This window comes from Lissotriton vulgaris, chromosome 10 (genome assembly GCF_964263255.1).
Source record: "Lissotriton vulgaris chromosome 10, aLisVul1.2, whole genome shotgun sequence".
Lineage (NCBI taxonomy): Eukaryota > Metazoa > Chordata > Amphibia > Caudata > Salamandridae > Lissotriton > Lissotriton vulgaris.
The window spans coordinates 564,270,836-564,292,645 of record NC_141698.1 but is presented as its reverse complement, the minus strand read 5'-3'; the positions used below and the strand labels follow the sequence as shown (position 1 = coordinate 564,292,645).

The 21,810-nt window shown below is 46.3% G+C and overlaps 1 protein-coding gene across 4 annotated transcripts in view; it reads left to right on the top strand.

The window, feature by feature from the left end:
• CLEC16A (C-type lectin domain containing 16A) overlaps window positions 1–21,810 on the top strand; it is a 704,284-nt gene that overhangs the window by 205,043 nt on the left and 477,431 nt on the right. For all 4 annotated transcript variants that reach the window (XM_086941416.1, XM_086941414.1, XM_086941413.1 and 1 more), the window contains exon 9: window positions 6,688–6,798. In XM_086941416.1, coding sequence (XP_086797542.1) covers window positions 6,688–6,798 — 111 coding nt within the window. The remainder of the gene's footprint in view (window positions 1–6,687; window positions 6,799–21,810) is intronic.

Below are 21,810 nucleotides of genomic sequence, written 5' to 3'. Positions count from 1 at the left end.
TAATGCAGATATAAACAAGGGTGGGATAATCCTCGCCTCCTGTCCTTAATAGAATTGAAAATTCTTGGCACGAATGTTAGCAAATTTTAAATTCTATGGCAGGACAGAGGCTCCGATTATGCTTGTTCAAAGCTTGGCCACCACAAAAGAAGCAACATCCACAATAGGTTTGAAATAAAACGTTTTAAATACTGATTCCGAAGACCAATCAGCGGCCTTCATGATATCCTGAAGGCCTACCCCCAAGGAAAAAGCCTTAGAAGCCATGGCTCCCCGAGCAGAATGAGCCCCAAAGACGGAGACATCAATGCCCGCCTCCAACATGAGCCAGTGCACCCAACGCGCCAATGTAGGAGGAGTGACAGGCTTAAAAGGCTTCTGTAAAGCTATAAGCAGTTGACCCTGTAAATCATGCCGAAAAGGTGCAGTACTCACCTCGTAATCCTTGATGCATTGAACCACACAAAGCTTTGGATTGTGTGGAAAAGAAGGATAAGATACAGAAGACGTGTTACATTTAGTACAGCACGATATGGCAAAGGAAACACCCTACGGAGAGAACGTGCGCCCAGCAAGATCCAAAGCTCGAACATCTGAAACGCGTTTGCAGGACAACAGGCAGCGCAACATAGTCAACTTGGCAGACAATTGCTTGCGAGAGAGCAAAGCATTAGAAGGCCATGAATTCAAGAAACGCAAAACCACTGACATCCCACAAGGAGGTTTTACCATCCGAATGCCTCTGAGTAATTTGGAAACCAAAGGATGTTCCCCAATAGGTTTATTATTAACAGGAACATGGCCAGCTGAAATTGCTGAACGAAAGTTATTTACCGTTCTGTATGCCAAACCAGAAGACGCAATAAATGCTAGAAAATTCAGAACTAAAGCGACATCTGCAGAAGAGGGATCCACTGACCGTTGTGTACACCAATCACACCATTGTTTCCAAGCTGACGCATAACGTTTGTGTGTGTGTTGGGGGCCCAAGCTTCACCGATAAATCGAGCAGCGTCTGAAGAAAGGCCTGAGATTTGCCAGCGTCCCCCGAAATCCGCCAAGCCACAAGACGGAGATGACCCGAAAGAATGAGGGGGTGAGGTGCCAGCAGAGCGTCCAGCAACAGGTTCCACATGCTGGGGAGAAGGAGCGGCGGGGAGCAGCTCATCTCCAGAAGAATTGGAAACCACGCCTGAGCTCTCCAAAGAGGAGTGATGAGAATGAGCTCCGAACGAAAGTGCCTCGTGCGGGCCAGAACTCTGGGAATCATCACGAAGGGAGGAAATGCATAGCACAGGGGAGGAGGTCAAGACTGGAGGAACGCATCCGGATACCTCTGGACTGCCGTCGCACAGTCACCCAAGCCTTACTGGTCAGCCGCCTGGATTATGGCAATGCCCTGTTTGAGGGGATGAATGAACAACTATTCTCCCGTCTACAGGTCTTACAAAACCAGGCGGCCAAACTGGTCTGCAATAAAGGTAAGCGAGACTCAGCATCCGCGTGCCTTAGGAAACTTCACTGGCTACCAATACGCCAGAGGGCCACCTTCAAAATACTCTGTCACGCGCACAGAGCTCTCAACAAAACTGGCCCCACCATCCTCCAAGGGAAAATCGAATTTATACCCCCAACAGAAACTTAAGATCGAACCAACTGGCCCTGGCTAAATCCAAACGTATCTACAAAACAAGGACCGGCGGACGCGCCTTTTCTTATCTAGCCGCAAAAAGGTGGAACGAGTTACCTGTAGAACTCAGACACACCACAAACTACCTCCTATTCAGGAAACAACTAAAAACTCACCTGTTCCCTAAAACATAACTCTTAGCACAGTCCTCAGCAGTCTCTTCTGTTCACAGCGCCGTGATATCCCCCGGGATGAGTGTCGCACTTTATAAATACCAGAAAATAAAATTAAAATAAAAATCCGTGGCCAGAGCCTCCGGATCCGGGTGCCAACTGTGAAACAGGGGAAGCTGTTTGTTCAGGCGAGAGGCAAACAGGTCCATGTGACATCGTCCCCAAATCCGGGACAAGTCCGAAACACCCGAGGGTGAAGACGCCAATCGCTGTAATCCCGCAGATGGCGAGAGTTCCAATCCGCTATGCGATTGTCTCGACCAGGGAGGTATTCGGAAATAACTGTGATCTGACGTTGCAGACAAAGATGCCAAAAGTCCTTTGCAATCTCCGCCAGGAGTTTGGACTTGGTGCCCCCGAGCTAGTTGACTTACTTCACCGCTGAGATATTGTCCATGTGGAGGAGAATGCAACAGTTCGACGCCTGAGGGATAAGACAACGAATTGCGAAAGAGCCCGCAAGGAGCTCCAAGCAATTGATGTGAAGGGATAACTCCTCCTGGGACCAACTGCCCCCCGTCGCCAGGGACCCGCACCGGGCTCCCCAACCCCAAAGACTCGCATCCGACTCGATCACCACATCTGGAGTCTTCCCGAACAGCGCTCGACCATTCCAAGACTCCATGTGGTCCAGCCACCACAACATCTCCCAGCGAGCATCCTCCGAAAGAGGAATGAGGTCGGAGTAACGAAGGCCCTTCTGAAGATGCCTCATCTTGAGGCGCTGAAGAGCTCGATAGTGTAAGGGACCCGGAAAAATGGCTTGGATTGAAGAGGACAACAGACATACAATCCGAGCCACTGACCGCAACAAGACCATTTGTTTGGATAGCACCATGCGCAACTCCCGTTTGATCGCTCTGATCTCCTGACCGGGAAGAAGGAGCTGACAGGTCACCGAATCGATGCGGAAACCGAGAAAGTCCATCGTCTGCGATGGCTGAAAGTCCGACTTCAGTGGATTCATAAGAAAACCTAGGTAAGAGTTCGATGGACCACTGTAAATGAAGTTGCAAAAGGATAGGGCATTGAGCCATCAAAAGAATGTCGTCGAGGTAGACAATCAAGCGGACCCCACGGGCTCGCAAAGATTCCACCACCGGACGCAGCAGCTTCGTGAAGCACCACGGAGCCGAGGAGAGACCGAACGGGAGGACAGTGTACTCGAACCACTGCCCCAGCCACTGAAACTGGAGGAAGCGGCGATGAGTAGCATAGATTGGAACAGACAGGTAAGCGTCCTTCAGGTCGAGACGGATCATCCAGTCCCCCTTCTGAAGTAGAACTCTGAGAAGATGGATACCCTCCATCTTGAAGTGACGGTACACCACTCTGCCGTTGAAGTCCTTCAGATTGAGGACCAGACGGGAACCTCCTCTCTTTTTCTCCACCAGAAAAACAGTGCTGACTAAGCCGTCAGAATGATGGGAATAATGAATGATGGCCCCTTTCGCCAGAAGAGACTCGATTTCCTCGGAGATGAATGCCTGATCTTGTTGGGGAAAAAACATGGGGCTGAGGAATACGGTGTTGGAGAGGGTGGTCGTAAAACTCGAGTTTGTAACCTTGAACCGTTTCCAACACCCAAGCATCGCTTGAGATTAGCTGCCAATTGCGGGGAAAATATTTCAACCTACCCCCCAAAACAACCTCGGAAGCCAGAATCAAGCTTACCTGAGTTTGAGGAATCGAGACATCCACTTTGGGCTCCTCCGTAGCCGCCTTTGGAATACTGGCCTCTCCCTTTACGGGAAGGGTAGAACTTGGACTTGCCAGAATTGTAGCTGTCTTGGCCGCTGCCTCTTTGGGACTGACCACCACGTTGGTTAGTTTGATGGACTCGCCGGCCGGACGAACGTCACCTTCGTCCAGCCCGTCCGAAAACCGGGCGGAAAGCCCGACGAAGATTGGACTGCGCTTTATCTAGGCCACTGAACGTTGCTACAAAGTTAGTAAGTTCCTTGAGAAAGGATGGCCAAAAAGCAAACCCTTAGCCAGGGATCCAGATTCAGAAGGGGCTAGATCAGTCAATTTGGGATCCAATTTCAGGAGAATAGAGCAACGGCGCTCACATGATAGAGCGCAATTGGCATTGCCGAGAATGCAGATGGCCCTCTCAGACCAACCCACTAGTTAGAGCGTCCGAATCCTTTGCGCGATACGCAAGGTCTAAAATCTTTGTCAGGGGACCAAGAAGGTCTAACATTTTGTCCTGACAGGACCTCCAGGATCTGTCCAAACCCTTCTTCGGATCCTTGGAATACTTCCTCATATAGGTCACCATAGTGGGGTCAACATCAGGCGTATCCGCCAGTTTGTCAGCAAGATCTGGACGGGGACACTCCGACCTCAAGCGAGCACGAACATCCTTGTCAAATGGGCGCCAAATATGCGTCTGCACATATTCAGCCACCTCAGGGGAGGGAAGCCATGCTGTAGAATTGGGATGTACAATGTCTGTAGGATCAAACGTAAGCACCTGGGGTTTGGAAGGGGCATCCACAAAGTGCTCCTTACGAGCCTTCTTCTTGGGTGGAGGAACCACAGGGTCAGAAGTGGAGGAATCAGTAGAGGACTCATTAGTCGAGGGGGAACCCTGTTGTGGCAACACAGGTCGTTTTGAATGTTTAGAAGCACGTGAAGAGGTCAAATATTTTGCCAATTTCGCAAAATTCGCCATATGTGGATTTTTGGGAGACCGTTTGGAATGTCCAGAATGAGGCAACCATCCCTGCTAAGTGGCATACTGAGATAAATGCCTTTACAAAGGGGCAATAGCGTGAAATAAAGCTTGACCCATATACTCTGCATCCACGGAGCCAGAGGGCTCCTCTCCTTCATTGTAGTACTCTTCATCCTCATAGTAATCTCCCATAATGCCTTTAGACAAAGTTAATATGCCCACAGAGGTGAAGGAAAAATATAGACAACCCAAAGGGCAATGCAGGGGGACTGTATACCTCAAAGCAAGCCAAGCAAACCAGGAAAACCTGCCAAATTAAGTGTGGAGGCAGGGCTTGCTTTAACACTCTAGGCAAAGCCTATTCAATATTTTACAACCCCTGTCCTATCCTTGAACAAGGGCGTGAGGGGGCCTGACGACCTGGCAGGTGGGCGTAGGCTGTAGAAGCCAATTCAAATATCTCCACTGGAGAAATGCTTGAAACGCGCTGACAAACCGAGCCAAAAATCTCCTCAAGAGAAATGCTTGTAACGCGCTGTCCAAGTCGGCTGCCGTAGCAGAATGACAAGTGAAACAGCGCATGCGCAGTGACAAGCGAGCCGGTCGAAAATGAGAGACGCGCGATCAGGACGCGCGTCTCAGCCCCGTCTCCCGCTCCACAAAGCAGCAAAGAGGCGTGGAAAACGCAAGCCTGTAACTGGGGGGTGAGCACACGACCCCGCAGCAACGCCGAAGAGCAAGCGACGAAATAAACCGGCAAACAAGTCAAAGAGCAAATAACAACAGAGCAAACCACATTTGCAAAAGCGCACCAATTAATATAAACAAAGGAAGCACAATAGCATAAGTAGAGGAAAAAGTGCACTTAACTGGCTGCGGAACAGCAAAGAAAGAGGAAGTGTTATCCTCTATGGTACCTTTTATACTGTCTACACTCTATGGCCTCTAAGGTACTCATGGGAATGTAGTGTTTTATTTCTTTACTGTGTTCTTATTGGCTGCTGTATTTTTAAGTAAAGAAATGAGATGGCATAATCGGAGCCTCCGTCCTGCCATAGAATAGTTGTTGCCACGGCAGTGAACACTTGATATAAGGTAAGTGACGCCAATCAAATCTGCACGTTCCCAGAATGCATCATTTGTTCTGGCTCATATGCCCTACTTCATCAGTGCCGACAGAAATGGAATGGTTTCGTGTGACTGCAGGTGGTAGATATACATATTCGATCCCCAGGCACTAGATAAGGTTTGGAAGAAAGGGCAGAACCAATTCGGAAAGAGGGATAAGTGATATGTTGTATCATTTTGGCCCTTGCATCTTTTCTGTTGTAGCATATGCGCAGTTAGGAGGTATTCTTTGAACTTGTCTCTAGTGACGCCCAGATCTGCCCCTATCATCACAACGACTTGGGTGGCATCTGGCACGGTGAAAGTGAACGAAAGTGATTGATTAGTTAAGCCCAACCTGTATAGATGGAAGAGACAAGGCGTTTGGGTAGTTTCCTTGTAAGGGTAATTACCACGAAGGTTGTGAAAGCACGTCTTTCACCCTCCTTGTCTGTGCTGCATTGGCCGTCCTTAATTGCTTATTACTGTCAAAGCCACCCTCATTTTGTGATCTGCATCCTCCTTCACTTTCTTTTTTGGACGTAGTTTTGCGTGGTGGAGTTATTATTTTAGCTAAGTATGTTTGTCCGTTTATTTCAGTGCTGTATGAGTTGTTTTGCAAAGTTAAAAAGATTCCAGCCCTCAGTAGAAGCGAGGCAGTGTTCGCAATGAGGTTGAAATCTAAATCTGTTTATCTCAGACAAAGGTATTGCATATCTTTTCGTTTTTTTAACATTAAAGCTGAACATATTTAGTCTGTGTGAGATACCGATTCTTCCGATAAACACAGAATCAAAGGATGTCACTATTATTGATAGTGCAGTTATCAAGGACTGTTTTCCACTTCCTAACCTATTCCTTTCTTCTTTTATCTTGGACTTGGAAAAAAGTAATTATTTGGAAACCAAATGCACCGCCATCGGTCATATATTTGCATTGTCGTTTTACAATGTATGTTTTGTTTATGTTAAGGTTGAGATGGTTCTTAGTCATCAATACAGAAAATGATAAATTCCCTGTTTTATTTTTGCTAGGTTTTCTTAATCATCCACTATGCGCCTCTTGTGAACTCTCTCGCTGCTGTTATTCTAAACGGGGATCTTTCAGTTATTGCTTCTAAAACAGAACAAGACGCAAAAAATGCTGTAAGTAACATCCTTACTCCATAAATTGTCACCGAAATAGTCTGTTGCAGTTGTTGTTTGGCGAGATACAGGTAATTAAAAACTGGATTACCCAAACCCCACTTTGTGACCTCAATGTTCCTTGCTTGGACCCCATCACCATAATTTACTCTACATCTGCATTTAATCTCGTCCATCTCTCCCTATTTCAAATTGCTATACAAAATGTATTTTCAAACAAGAAGGGACTCCGGACAAATCCTTAGTCACAATTCATGTTTATCCCTTTAGCCCTGCCTCTGTAAACATCATGTCCCTCCATGTAAAATACATGCTGCTAGATACAGTAATATATTTACTGTCTTGTTATTTTTGCATTGTCTTGCATTGCCACTCAATGCCACTCACTTTACCAACTCAGTAACTTCATCTTTTTTTATCCACCAAATACTTTATTGTTCGGCTATGTATCACAAACTATTTGCTATGTACAGCGTATGTTGCTGAAATGCTGTTATCACTGTTCTGTGAATAAAGAAAAAAGAAAGCAGAAAAATGGCTATTGGGAAGAGTAAATCTGTATGTTATCTTCTTTAAGTCGTATTGGAGTATGTTTGCTAGTGCGAAGATTTTAGATGTAATATGCTTGGCTTTTCCTATGCAATATATACTAAAATGTGTTTTTCTGATGAATACATCCAACTGCAAATTCTTCACCTTAAGGATATCCCTAGGGTGCCAGACTGAATAAGGAGTATTATCTCAGCAACACCCAAAAATGAAAGGATTCTAGTTTTGCTGTGACTTCAGGAAGCAAATGTTGGCCAGACTTGCACAGTGTCTCCCTTTGTTGCTTGGGCTCCAGTCACAACTCTAAGTTCAGAGGACAGAGTGTGCTCATGAAACATTATTTCTTTCTAGAAGGACAATGATATTATATGTGCTACTCGCTTAATTGTCAAAAACCATATATAGAACAAGCATTGGCATAGCCAATAGGTCTCGCTTTTGGGATCTTATAAGTTTTTATATATGCAGCACAATATCCTTTGTGCAACAGCATCAACCGTTGCATGGCTAAACAGTTATAATGTCTCAAAGGCAAGACCTATTGGCTATGCCAATGCTTGTTTTCCTTAGATTTTGATCCGTAAAATCTGGAGACGTTACAGTATTTTGCGACGCAAAATCTTTAAGTAAAACACCACATTCTGAATCCCTTCTAGCTGATGCTGTGGTGGTGCTGAGTGATGCTGTAGTGGTGCTGAGTGATGCTGTAGTGGTGCTGAGTGATGCTGTGTGATGCTGTGGTGGCCCTTAGTGATGCTGTGGTGGCCCTTAGTGATGCTGTGGTGGCCCTTAGTGATGCTGTGGTGGCCCTTAGTGATGCTGTGGTGGCCCTTAGTGATGCTGTGGTGGCCCTTAGTGATGCTGTGGTGGTCCTTAGTGATGCTGTGGTGGTCCTTAGTGATGCTGTGGTGGCCCTGAGGGATGCTGTGGTGGCCCTGAGTGATGCTGTGGTGGCCCTGAGTGATGCTGTGGTGGCCCTGAGTGATGCTGCGGTGGCCCTGAGTGATGCTGCGGTGGCGCTGAGTGATGCTGCGGTGCTGACTGATGCTGTGGTGGTGCTGCTGACTGATGCTGTGGTGCTGCTGCTGACTGATGCTGTGGTGCTGCTGCTGACTGATGCTGTGGTGCTGCTGCTGACATGCTGTGGTGGTGCTGCTGACTGATGCTGTGGTGGTGCTGCTGACTGATTCTGTGGTGCTGCTGCTGACTGATGCTGTGGTGCTGCTGCTGAGTGATGCTGTGGTGCTGCTGCTGAGTGATGCTGTGGTGGTGCTGAGTGATGCTGAGGTGGTACTGAGTGATGCTGTGGTGGTGCTGAGTGATGCTGTGGTGGCCTCGAGTGATGCTGTGGTGGCCTCGAGTGATGCTGTGGTGGCCTCGAGTGATGCTGTGGTGACCTCGAGTGATGCTGTGGTGGCCTCGAGTGATGCTGTGGTGGCCTCGAGTGATGCTGTGGTGGCCTCGAGTGATGCTGTGGTGGCCTCAAGTGATGCTGTGGTGGCACTGTGAGTGATGCTGTGGTGGCGCTGTGAGTGATGCTGTGGTTGCGCTGAGTGATGCTGTGGTGGCCTCGAGTGATGCTGTGGTGGCACTGTGAGTGATGCTGTGGTGGCGCTGTGAGTGATGCTGTGGTTGCGCTAAGTGATGCTGTGGTTGCGCTGAGAGATGCTGTGGTTGCGCTGAGTGATGCTGTGGTTGCGCTGAGTGATGCTGTGGTTGCGCTGAGTGATGCTGTGGTTGCGCTGAGTGATGCTGTGGTTGCGCTGAGTGATGCTGTGGTTGCGCTGAGTGATGCTGTGGTTGCGCTGAGTGATGCTGTGGTTGCGCTGAGTGATGCTGTGGTTGCGCTGAGTGATGTTGTGGTTGCGCTGAGTGATGCTGTGGTTGCGCTGAGTGATGCTGTGGTTGCGCTGAGTGATGCTGTGGTGGCCCTGAGTGATGCTGCGGTGGCCCTGAGTGATGCTGCGGTGGCCCTGAGTGATGCTGTGGTTGCGCTGAGTGATGCTGTGGTTGCGCTGAGTGATGCTGTGGTTGCGCTGAGTGATGCTGTGGTTGCGCTGAGTGATGCTGTGGTTGTGCTGAGTGATGCTGTGGTTGCGCTGAGTGATGCTGCGGTGGCCCTGAGTGATGCTGCGGGGGCCCCGAGTGATGCTGCGGTGGCGCTGAGTGATGCTGCGGTGCTGACTGATGCTGTGGTGGTGGTGCTGCTGACTGATGCTGTGGTGCTGCTGACTGATGCTGTGGTTCTGCTGCTGACTGATGCTGTGGTGCTGCTGCTGACATGCTGTGGTGCTGCTGAGTGATGCTGTGGTGCTGCTGCTGAGTGATGCTGTGGGGGTGCTGAGTGATGCTGTGGTGGTGCTGAGTGATGCTGTGGTGGTGCTGAGTGATGCTGTGGTGGTGCTGAGTGATGCTGTGGTGGTGCTGAGTGATGCTGTGGTGGTGCTGAGTGATGCTGTGGTGGTGCTGAGTGATGCTGTGGTGGTGCTGAGTGATGCTGTGGTGGTGCTGAGTGATGCTGTGCTGGTGCTGAGTGATGCTGTGGTGGCCTCGAGTGATGCTGTGGTGGCCTCGAGTGATGCTGTGGTGGCCTCGTGAGTGATGCTGTGGTTGCGCTGAGTGATGCTGTGGTGCCCTCGAGTGATGCTGTGGTGCCCTCGAGTGATGCTGTGGTGGCACTGTGAGTGATGCTGTGGTGGCGCTGTGAGTGATGCTGTGGTGGCGCTGTGAGTGATGCTGTGGTTGCGCTGAGTGATGCTGTGGTTGCGCTGAGTGATGCTGTGGTTGCGCTGAGTGATGCTGTGGTTGCGCTGAGTGATGCTGTGGTTGCGCTGAGTGATGCTGTGGTTGCGCTGAGTGATGCTGTGGTTGCGCTGAGTGATGCTGTGGTTGCGCTGAGTGATGCTGTGGTTGCGCTGAGTGATGCTGTGGTTGCGCTGAGTGATGCTGTGGTTGCGCTGAGTGATGCTGTGGTGGCGCTGAGTGATGCTGTGGTGGCGCTGAGCGATGCTGTGGTGGCCCTGAGCGATGCTTTGGTGGCCAGTTAGTGTGGGTAGGAGAGACTAAGAGGGGTAGAAGAGAGGTAGAGGGATAGAATAGGGGTAGAAGAGGGGTAGAGCGGTAGTAGAGGGGTAGTAGAGGGGTAGAAGGTTAGAAGAGATGTAGAGGTGAAGAGAGGTAGAAGAGGGATAGCGGGGTAGAAGAGGGGTAGAAGGGTAGAAGAGGGGTAGAAGGGTAGAAGCAATGTAGAGGCGAAGAGAGGTAGAAGAGGGGTAGAAGGGTAGAAGAGGGGTAGAAGGGTAGAAGAGTAGAGGGTTAGTAGAGGTGTAGAAGTGGTATAGAAGAGGGGTAGAGGGGTATAAGGGTAGAAGAAGAGGGTTAGAGGGATAGAAGATGAGTAGAGGTGTTGAAGAGGTGTAGAGGTGTAGAAGGGGTTAGAAGAGGGGTAAAGGGGTAGTCGAGGGGTAGAAGAGGTGTAGAAAGGGGGTAGAGGGCTAGAAGAGAGGTAGAAGAGAGGTTGAGGGGTAGAAGGGTAAAGGGGTTGAAGAGGGATATAAGAGTAGTAGAGGGTTATAGGGGTTGAAGGGTAGAAGAGTAGAAGAGGGATAATTGAGGGGTAGGTTGGTGCAAAGAAGTGGCAGTGTGAGCACTTACCATTCCAGTCTGGAATGTTTGCCCGTCCAAAAAAGCTTACAAGGCGGGGATGGACATGTTGGAAGAAGTGAGTAGAGGCAAATAAAACTGATGAAAACAGAGGGGGAGAAGGGAAGGGGGAGTGCGAGCGGAGCATCAGGAGTCACAGCAATCTAAAAAAAAAACTGACGAGAAGGGCAGATTGGCAATTTGAGTATAGGTCACAGAGGGAGGTCAATTTCTGGCAGCTCGTCTGGGTGCCTACACTTCCATCTGCAGTCCGCAGTATTGTCGTGTTCTGTAGCATAGGAAGTCCTGCAAAAAATCGGTAGTCTAACTTCGCTTGCTGTCTAAAATGGTTGCAGGACAATACAGTGCACCTGGCCGGTCGATGCCGCTCTCGGCCCACTGGCAGGGGAACAAAGTGCAGTGTTCACTAAGCACAACGCTATACTTTCAATTGTGTGAAAAAAGCATAGGCTGGTGCCAGAAGTGCACAAAGTGTGCTTGAGCGCAGTAGTTTTACAACTCCGTATTCCAAACGCACATGCTCTACCTCCTCCAGCGCACCTCAATACAACGCATCTGGCCATGTTGATGCCCATGTCAGACGACTATTATAGGTAAGGGGTTAACCCAATAAAGTCTGTGGACCTGGGTACCATGCGGTATAGGTTAACAATGGTCCTCAAACCAATAGATCATTAGGGTAAAAACAATTTACAGTTTCATTTTTCAATGGGAGCTCAAATAAATTCTACACTCCCAGGGAGAACAATGCTCCCACACAATTAGAATAAGGAAGGATGTGTAGCCACTGTATTGGTTATGAAAAACACAATAAATGTATTATAGTTCAAAAAACTTCAGCCAAAAACGTTATTAAAAAATGATGAGGTTGCTCCCGAGGAGGAACGTGCAAAGAAGAGGAAGTGCTCAAGGTAAAGTGAGCGAGTGGGAAGATAATTCCGAAGTGGAGATGAAGGAAAAAATTGGAAAATTTTGTGTGTGATTGATTCAGAGTATCAATCTTCAAAGACTGGCCCAGCAGTAGTTTTACATGGTCTATTTTATATTATTTCCTGGTGCAAAGAAGTGGCAGTGTAAGCACTTACCATTCCAGTCTGGAATGCTTGCCCGCCCGAAAAAAACCTACAAGGTAGGGATCGACATGTTAGAAGAAGTGTCTAGTGAGAAGTACAGGCAAATGAAACTGACGAAAACAGAAGGGGAGACGGGAGGGGGGGGGGGAGTGCGAGCGGAGCAGCAATGAGTCGCAGCAATCTAAAAACAAAAAGTTTACGAGAGAAGGGCGGGGGGAGAAAGGAGGGGGTAGTGAGGAGTTAGTGCAAGCAGAGGTGACGAGAAGGGCGGGGGGAGAAGGGCGGTGTACATCTGCACTTTCAAACACCTTTTAATCTACCTAGGGTGATTCTATGGCTTCGTAAGGCCATCTGAATAGGTCATGTGCTTACATTGACTCTACCTAAATCATGTACCCCTGCACTTTAAAACAGCCATGTGACTTTATGATTTTCTGAGTTCCTCTGATAAAGTTGTGCCATGTTCGCACTGCTTTCTAGCCTGTACATTTGCACTTTAAAAAACCTTTTTAACTTTCCTGGGGTCTATACTCATTCAATAGCACAATTGCTTAGGGTTCTCTTTTCTTGGTTTGCTTTAGAAACTATGATTGTTTTCTCTTCTCTTGCTCGAATTTTAATTAATTGCCACAAATAAACTTTACCTACTTACTTAATTAAGAAATTACATAGATGCTCAACTTGGAGCCCTTAGCCTTCTGCAAACAAAATAAATAAATACCACCATTAACCAATGCAATTCAAAGCAGAAGGACCAAATGAACCAGGTAGCCATGTGGCTGTTTTATTGTTTCATTTTTTATAACGCCGAGGGCCAGCATCTCCCCAACAATAACTTTTTTCGAAAAATATTACAAAACAAAAACAAGCATTGCCAAAGCAAAAAGACTGTCAACTAACACCAGATCTAGATGCTTTGCCAGTGCTTGCTGTCAAAATTGTTATGGTAATCTAGGAGATTGAATTTGATCCGAGTTATTCATTTGTTTCTCATTAATTAGCAGTGATTAAAACAAGATGGTCGTTAAAGAGGGTGTGGCCGTGCCGCTTGCATCATAGGTATTGTATATATGCCACTCACAGTAATTTGTCCTTAAATGATTGCTGTGTTAACTTTATCCTAAGTTCCACCAGTTCAGATAACTTCAGTGGAGAATTTAAAGCTCCTTTGGCGGTTTTATCTCAATCTTCCTATTCGACGACTGGTGACTGGTCCGGAATGATATGAAATACCTAGACTTTACCATTAACTTAAAGCATGGAAACAAATCCAGTGTGCTGCGCATGCGTACAGTCCACCGACCTCCGACATGTGGAACGCAGTCCTGGTACGCAGCGGTGGTTGATCTCACGCAGCACCTGTGCACATTGACTGGCAGAGTTTACATGTGCCTCTGACACAATGGCCTCCCCATGGGGCGCTGATGACATGGAGTGCACAAGTCGAATGATACACTATTCTTCCCACAGTGTTCACGCTTTAAATTTTTTTTTTTTTTTTAAGAATAGTTTCTGCTACTTCAGTTGTTTTCATCCGGCCAATCTGAGGTACCTATGGTAGGTGTAGGACTGCACAGAGTCCATTCTGAAACCACGATTCACAAGCGTGGAGCCCAGAAGCGTTTCTCTTTTGACTTCTCAGAGCGCATAACTTTTTTTTTTTAAGTATCTGGACTGTTTATTTTAAAGACATCCAGGATGTTGTGACCCTAAACTAACAGCCTGAAGTGAATTCGAAAGTATTGAGACCTAATGAGCCTTTTTTATCATTATTCAATCGACCCTCTCCTCCTATGAGGAGTCTGTAAACCACCCTCATCAGAAAGAGCCATCCCAGAATTGGGAGGGGGAGTGCGAGCGGAGCAGCATGAGTCACAGCAATCTAAAAAAAAAACTGACGAGAAGGGTGGGAGGAGAAAGTAGGGGGTAGTGCAAGCAGAGCAAGACTTAATGAGATAAGAAAGGCAGATGGCGGCTGCACGCGTTCACATGCACGCAACCTTTAGGCCAGTAGCACTTTGAAAAGCTCCTTACTAAAAGTCGAGCAAGCAGCGCATGGGCTGCTCTAGGCTCGACCTAAAAAGCAAATGTTCAAAACAACAACGTTGTATTCCTATGGTCCAAATACACATCATGATTCAACATGGCCATCTTATTGGTGGAAGAGGGTGGGGGCAGAACATGAGCAGGTATCAAATGTGGTTACATTTTACAACCACATTTGATACCTTCTCATGCCCTACCCCTGCCCTGTTCCGCCACTAAGACGTCCAATCTGACTCTGGATGTGCATTTAGGCAATAGGAATACAGTGTGACTGGTTAGTATATTTGCTTTTCGTACAATTGTGCGAGTAGTAAACATGATATTATGGTCCTTTTGCACAGAAATACTGTTTCATGAACTTGCATGGACACTTCCCTCTGAACTACTTTATATATACATTGTGTTAATTATGATTTGAAGGGCATTATTGCACTATTTTTGTAGCATGCATCTAATTTAAGGTGTATAGTAAAGTTATTCATTTCTCCTTTCACGTTTGCACTGTAAGATGGCCGACACATTTTCCTGTGTATTTGGAGCATTATGCACAAGAGTCTCTTCTAAATGTTTAGTTACCAAACGTCACCATTGGTTATTTGGCATATATTCTTTGTTTGTATCCCTAACCTACATACGTGAACAAGGACATCGACCAAAACGAAAGGACTGGCATTCTTATGGTACTCAAAAGGTCATTTATTCAAGAACAGAAAAACAGATGCCTTTCGGCTGCGCGCCTTTTGTCAATGTTGGCTAGTTCAGCCTGAGGCACTTCATTAAACAAGCTGTATGCATCATTTCATTGGCTAATGCAATCAACTTCTATTTACATAGTCTTATCTTAATTACGAAGGGCCATCTTAACACTATTCAAACCTATTTCTATTCTATTTCTATTTGAAAGATTTATAGAGCGCGACGGCTGCCCCAACCAAGAGGCCTCCCGGCGCTAACAGCAAATAGGCAACCACAGCGCATAGAGGAACTAGAGCAACCTACACAGTGGGAAAGAGAAAAGTTTGAATAGTTTTCCTGAATTCAAGAAAGTTGCTGAGGCCTCAAATATGGAGGGGCAGTGAGTTCCAGAGAATAGCCGCCTCGTACAGAAAGTAACGGCCTCCGGCCCGGGTCCTCCTAACCCGAGGGACCACTATCAAATGTTGGGCCATGGAATGAAGCTGACGGGAGGGGTCATAAAAGGCGAGCAGATCAGTCAGAATGTTAGGGGAGGCGAGCTTCAAGATTTTGAAGGCTATGCAGAGAGCCTTAAACTCAATCCGTTGAGCAATGGGCAGCCAATGAAGGCGACGGATTGTGTTAGTCACTGAGCAGACTCTGCAGAGGCCCAAAAGAACTCTTGCTGCTGCGTTCTATACTCTCTGCAACCTGTGTACTTCTACTTTGTTAGCCCCCGATACAAAGAGTTCTCATAATCAAGCCAAGATGTACTCGAGGTCTGAATGATAGTCTGTCTGGTCGTGGCGTCAAAGAAACCCAAAATAGGTTTAAGCCCGCGCAATAGACCAAAACAGGTGCCCGCCACCTTCGTTTGGGTCTGAAAACTGAGAGAGGCGTCCATCCAAACCCCCAAGTTCTTTACAACCTGTTTAGGAGTGGGGGGGGGGAGGGTGCCAACCTAGATTTGTAGGCCACCAATGCACAAACCTCGTAGTCTGTTGGTACCTTTAATGCAATAAATTCATCATTTATACTATTTACACAACCAAAATGTTGTAAATGGGATACATTTTTACATGTATTATTAAATAACTGAATATCACCACTACGTTCCAATTAAAAGCTGGCTTTGAGTACGCAATTCATATGCTCTAATTCAAAGCAAATGTTGCGTCCTCCGTATGCTTGCAATTAAGTCCTCTGAATATGTTGCAGACACAAAGGAAACATCATATCTGTTATTCATGCGCTGTAATTCAAAACCGTTCTTACGCCCTAACTGTCAAGGATTTTGGCAACCAATTTTCCTGTCAGTATATACTTCCTAGATGCGACTACTGTGTATCTTACTCATAATAGCATTCAACATACTGAGGATCTATCTCAAATGGGTTGGCACCTCTTTTCCTCTGTGAAAAAGAGATTGCGGTGAAGGTCCTTCTTGATGCTTTCCCACTGAATATACTGTATGCGTTGAAAACTATTATATTCAATGATGATAAAGGGCAAAGGTTGGGTGATTGTATTATAAAGAGTACTGGCCATGTGTTGTCCCAAATGTACACTGTCATGTAGTGCAGTGACGTAGACCAATCACTGTATGAATAAAATGTTGGGGGCAGTCTGACAATTCCTACACACAGCTACTATCATCGATGATGGATACCCCCAATGGGCGGCTTGTTAACATAATGCCTGTACACAAGAAGTTCTCCCAGGACAACTCTTGCTAAATCTAGATGTCCTCCAAATGCACATGCTATTATACATGTGATATGTGTTGTACATACTCTGAAGAGTAGCTGTTCAGGGCCACATTCAATAGGTTTATCACATGCAATTTAAATTACAATACTAGCAAATGAAAATCGCATTTAAAAATAGACAATGCTGCCATATAAATGATGGTCCTATGTTTAGGGCAAGAGCACTAAGCCATCAGGTTATCCCACATTTCAAGTTTTAAATAGATTCATTAGCCTCCTAGATGTGAGGCCAAGGCCTCGTCAATGCTAAATGCAGGGGTATTTTTGTGTGGAGCTCAATGGAGATTCAAGTCTTCTCAATATATGGACCCGGTCTCCTCCTCTTTCTGCTGGTGGTATTGGATCAAGACAGAAAACCATAAACAAGTCCCTGTCACTCTTCTGACCATCTGTGAAATGTCTCGCTACAGGATAGGAGGTGTCCCTCTGTGTGATGGCAAGCATGTGATCTAACTCACGTTTTTTTTGGCTGAACCGTTCTTCCAATATACTTCTTTTTAGACAGGACACAAAAGACAATTGATGGTAATGTCCATGTTACAGTTCTTTTGTGATCTGATTTTTGGGGGAAATTTCTGCCATGGTACCTGGTATGTAAGAGTCTTTGAGCTATTCTTGCAGACATTGCACTTTGCACAGTCATCCCTAAGAATATTTCTTGATTTTGAACAATAATTGTGTGAATTTGAGCTTCATGAGTGAGATCAGTGTGGAATCAGTGACTTTCCTTGATTGCTTGAATAAAGAACCTTTCGAGTACCCGGAGAGTGACAGTCCTTTCTTTGGAATAGTGGAGATTATTCGTGTGAGCCCACCTTCACAAGAGCATGCCCGCCTGTGGAATTTTAATATGTAATATACAAATATAGTTATGAATGTTTGTTTTGGTCAGCCACCCTTATATAGAATTACAATTTAGTCGTATGAATACAGAAGTGTTGGCATTGTGTAATATATACAGTAATTGCGATTAAAAGAAATATATACTCAGTTTTAATTTATTGTCTCATTGAGTTGTAGATAAAAAATTGGTGTCATCTTTACCCTTGAATATCACTGGCACTGTAAATGTAAATGTATTTGAGCTTGTAAAGCGCACTGCTACCCATAGGTTTCCTGGCGCTGTATATAGGGCTGCACTAGGGCGCTATATGAGTAAACCCTTGATGTTTGAGTCCAACAGAAAAAAGCGCCTCTTTTGCAGCAGTTTAGCAAATGGTAGCATAAGTTATTGATGTACAGTTTTCTGCTGTTGAGACCAAGACACACTTAATAGCTGAGATCCTTCAACCAAGTCCAGCTTCTTCTGAGAGGTTCTTGCCATTCAGCAAGACTCTCGCAGACACCCATAGAGCCATGCTCAAGCCCTCCAGTCAGATGTCTAGTTACCAGGTGACATAGGCTAAACCAAACCTCAGTGACCCCAAATGTCTTACAGGACACCATACACAGGAAAGCCTTGTGGTACATGTGTCAATGAGGTAGTCACTCCTAATATTGTCTGTCCAGTCTTACAGGAATGAACAAAAACATTGGTCCTTACAAAAACAAGTACTTTCACAATAAGTATAGACTGAAATCCGGTCTATCTTTCACATGTCCAGCCGGCCAGTAAATTTAATAATGCAAAACTGTTAAACAACCATAGTTGAGAACATCCATATAGTGGGACACAATCCTGTATCTTATGTGAAACATGACAGGTACGAGGTGAAAAAAAGGTCTCTGACAGACATCCAGCTGCATTCATTCTTTTGGCGCTTCGGGTGATCTTTCTGGACCTGAAATTCTTCCTGCCATGCATCAAGGGGGAAGGCGAGTGCAAACCCTTACAGACAACTTGATCTCCATATGGTACATCAGTGGCAGGGCGAATTTGGATCCTGGGTCCGTAAAGGCCCTACTGCTATGGAAGTAGCTGGGCGAGAGGAACATATTTCTAGAAGCCAACTATATGGCAGGGACTCTGAATGCCACCGCAGTTTAGCTGGGCAGATCCTGGTTCAATAACACAGAAATCAACAATGAAAGGAGAAAACTTCGAGCCACAGAGAGTCTGGAGAAAGAACCCCTCCACGTGCCTACTTGAACAACTCAAAGCAGCTAGAAGAAAATACAAGAAACACATCCATAGCGTAAAATCCAGCTTCTTCTTCTCCGCCCTGGACAATGCTAAAAACAGGCCCAACGAACTGTTCAAAATCATCAAGCAGCAAACCTCCACGCCCTCCGTATCCTCTACCCAGGCATCCAAGGAACTGTGTGAAGACTTCGCCACCTTCTTTGAAGAAAAAATCTCCAAGATTAAGCTCTCACTAGACACCAACGCCAACTCCGCATGCGTAGGCCCGGCCCCCGTCGCAATGGAAAACAGTGGCAGGCTACACACTAATGCGTGGAAATCCTTCAATCCCATCTGAGAAACCGAGATTATCAAGCTAATCTCCACCACTAATCCCACTTCTCACGCCCTCGACCCTTTACCTTTCCAACTGACCAAAGAACTCAAACTCTCCATAGCCCCGTTCTAGTGCAGAATCATCATCTCCTTGAGAACCGGAAGCATGCCTGACTGCCTTAAAGTTGGCCAAGTAACGCAGATAATTAAGAAACCAATCCTTGATTGCACAAACCTAAACAACTTCAGACCCTCCTCCAATCTCCCCTCCTATCCAAAATCCTTGAAAAATATGCACTCTCTCAACTGACACAGCAAATGGACAATATCAGCCTTCTTGATCCTCACCAATCAGGTTTCAGAAAAGGTTACAGCACTGAAACTGCGATCCTCAACATCACAGATGAGATCCATAAGTCAATGGTTACCGATCACTGCTGCCTACTCATTCTCCTAGACCTGTCGGCTGCCTTCGACACGGTTTATCACCATCTCCTCATCAAGGTCCTACAGGAAAGGGTTGGTGCCGATGAGATGGTCCTCCGTTGGTTCACAGCCTTCCTACAAAACCGATCACAAAGGATAAAAATCAAAGACTTTGCATCCGACCTTCGCCTAGTCAGCAGGGGTGTACCCCAAGGTTCAACATATACGTACAATCCATAACCACTATACCCAAAAATGCGAAGATCCCCAGCCACCTATACGCTGACGATACCCAGATCTATCTAGAAACCACCTCCCCAGACGCCATTTCCAGACTAAATAACACTATAAAAGAAATTAAACAATGGCTGACCCAAAACCACCTCAAACTCAATCAAGACAAAACAGAGTTCCTCCTAATCTCCAACAAGGAAGAGCACCAACAAATTGCAGAATTGCTCAAGGGTATGGATGCTCTAAGCAGCACTCCCACCAAGGCTAACTCAATAAAATATCTGGGAATCACCCTTGACCCAAAACTGAAAATGACCCACCACATCAAAAACTCTGCAAAGACTGCCTTCCTTAACCTGAAACTTCTCCACAAAATTAAACCATTCATCCCTACCAAAGACCTCAAACAAGCTACACAAGCACTGGTGCTATCCAGACTAGACTATGGTAACGTAACCCTAACCGGCACTGCTAAATCCCACCTTGCTCCCCTCAAAACAACCCTCAATGCGGCAGCCAGAATGGTCACCGGAATCAGAAATATCACATCTCACCAGCCCTAAGAGAACTAAAATGGCTCCCTATGGAACAGCTGGCCAACTTCAAAACTGCCTGCTTCACGCACAAATCCCTACACACAGGAAAACCAGACTATCTGGCCGCCAAACTAAAGAGGGCTGGCCAAACAAGGAACCTCAGGAGCTCCAACTCCCTCCTTCTAATCCCCATGAAAGCATGTAAACAAAAAAAAAACGCTGCCAGATCATTCACCGGAAACGCGCCCAAAATCTGGAACTTCATCCCAGCAGATATCAGGACCACCTCGTACTTCACAACATTTAAAAAAACTTCTAAAAGCCCTCCTCCTCAACCGCTCCCTCCCAAATGGATAGCTGCCACCTCCACGCCAACCCTGATCCAGTTGCTCTTTGACTCTGCATTGTACTGATCCACTAAAATCCGCCTCCTGACGAGTAGTTCCAGAAGGCAAGGTTGCTGCAAAACTGTTGCACTACCTCAAGAATGCATTCAATGAAGCTACCTCAGGACCCATCTACTACCTCATGAATCCACAGCACTTGTTGACTCCCGAACTCCATGTTTAAGACTCCTCTACTATGTAATTCTTAAATCTCACTGTTGTAAAGCGCTCCGATACCCTCGGGTCAGGTCAGCGCTATATAAAACTCCTAAAATTAAAATAAAGATTGGCTGAAGGATTTTATGTGGCATCTTCATCCCCAAGTGGGAAGGGGCAATATTTGACCAGTGGGATATCTCCTAGTTAGATCTGTTTTCCACCAGCGAGAATGTGCAGCGTCCGCTCAACTGCATACTGGAGTTTCGGACAAGAAGGTCACTATGAAACTCATTCTAACTGCAATAGGACACTAGTCACCAGTCTCAAGTTCTTAGGAAAATCCTGACAGACCAGGCCCAATACATCTTAATAGCCCCATACTGGACCTGGAGAGTATAGTACAATGAGCTGCTCGGTATTGGCATTGGCCCTCCGATCCGGGTACCACTTCGGGAAGACCTCTTGGGTATCATCAACGTACACCTCAATGCATGGAGACAGCAGCAACAGTTAAATGTGTGTGATCTGCTGGCTGCATTTGATGTTATCCTTGCAGTGTGACGCACTTCAACAAAGCCCATCTACACTGGGAGAAATTATTTGCCTTCTGAGGTGCCCGTCATACTGACTGTTAGATTTGGGGGTCTCTAGTTGGCACAGGTAGGTACTTGTGACAAATAGGGACCCTCTCCTCTAGTTGAGATAAGGGGATTACATTCCTAAAATAACCCTGCTCACCCCCTTGGTAGCTTGGCACGAGCAGAAGGGCTTTACTTCAGAGGCATTGTAAGTTAAGCAGTTGTGACCACATACAGTAACCCAGTGACAACACTACAAATGGACACCACACAGGTTTTATATAAAAAATAAGTAGACTTTATATAGAGTTACCACAAGACCATAAACGACAAAAATACAAACTAAGATTACTTTAAGATGGTAGATTTAAGCTTAGTTCAGTTCAGTTCTTAGATGCGACACTCTGCGTCAATGTACCTTAGGTTGCATTGCGCTTCCACGACCAGCAAAGTCGCAGCGATGCGAAATGAGGCAAAGTTCAGACAGAAAGAAATAAAGACGTGAAGATCTTCCAGATGC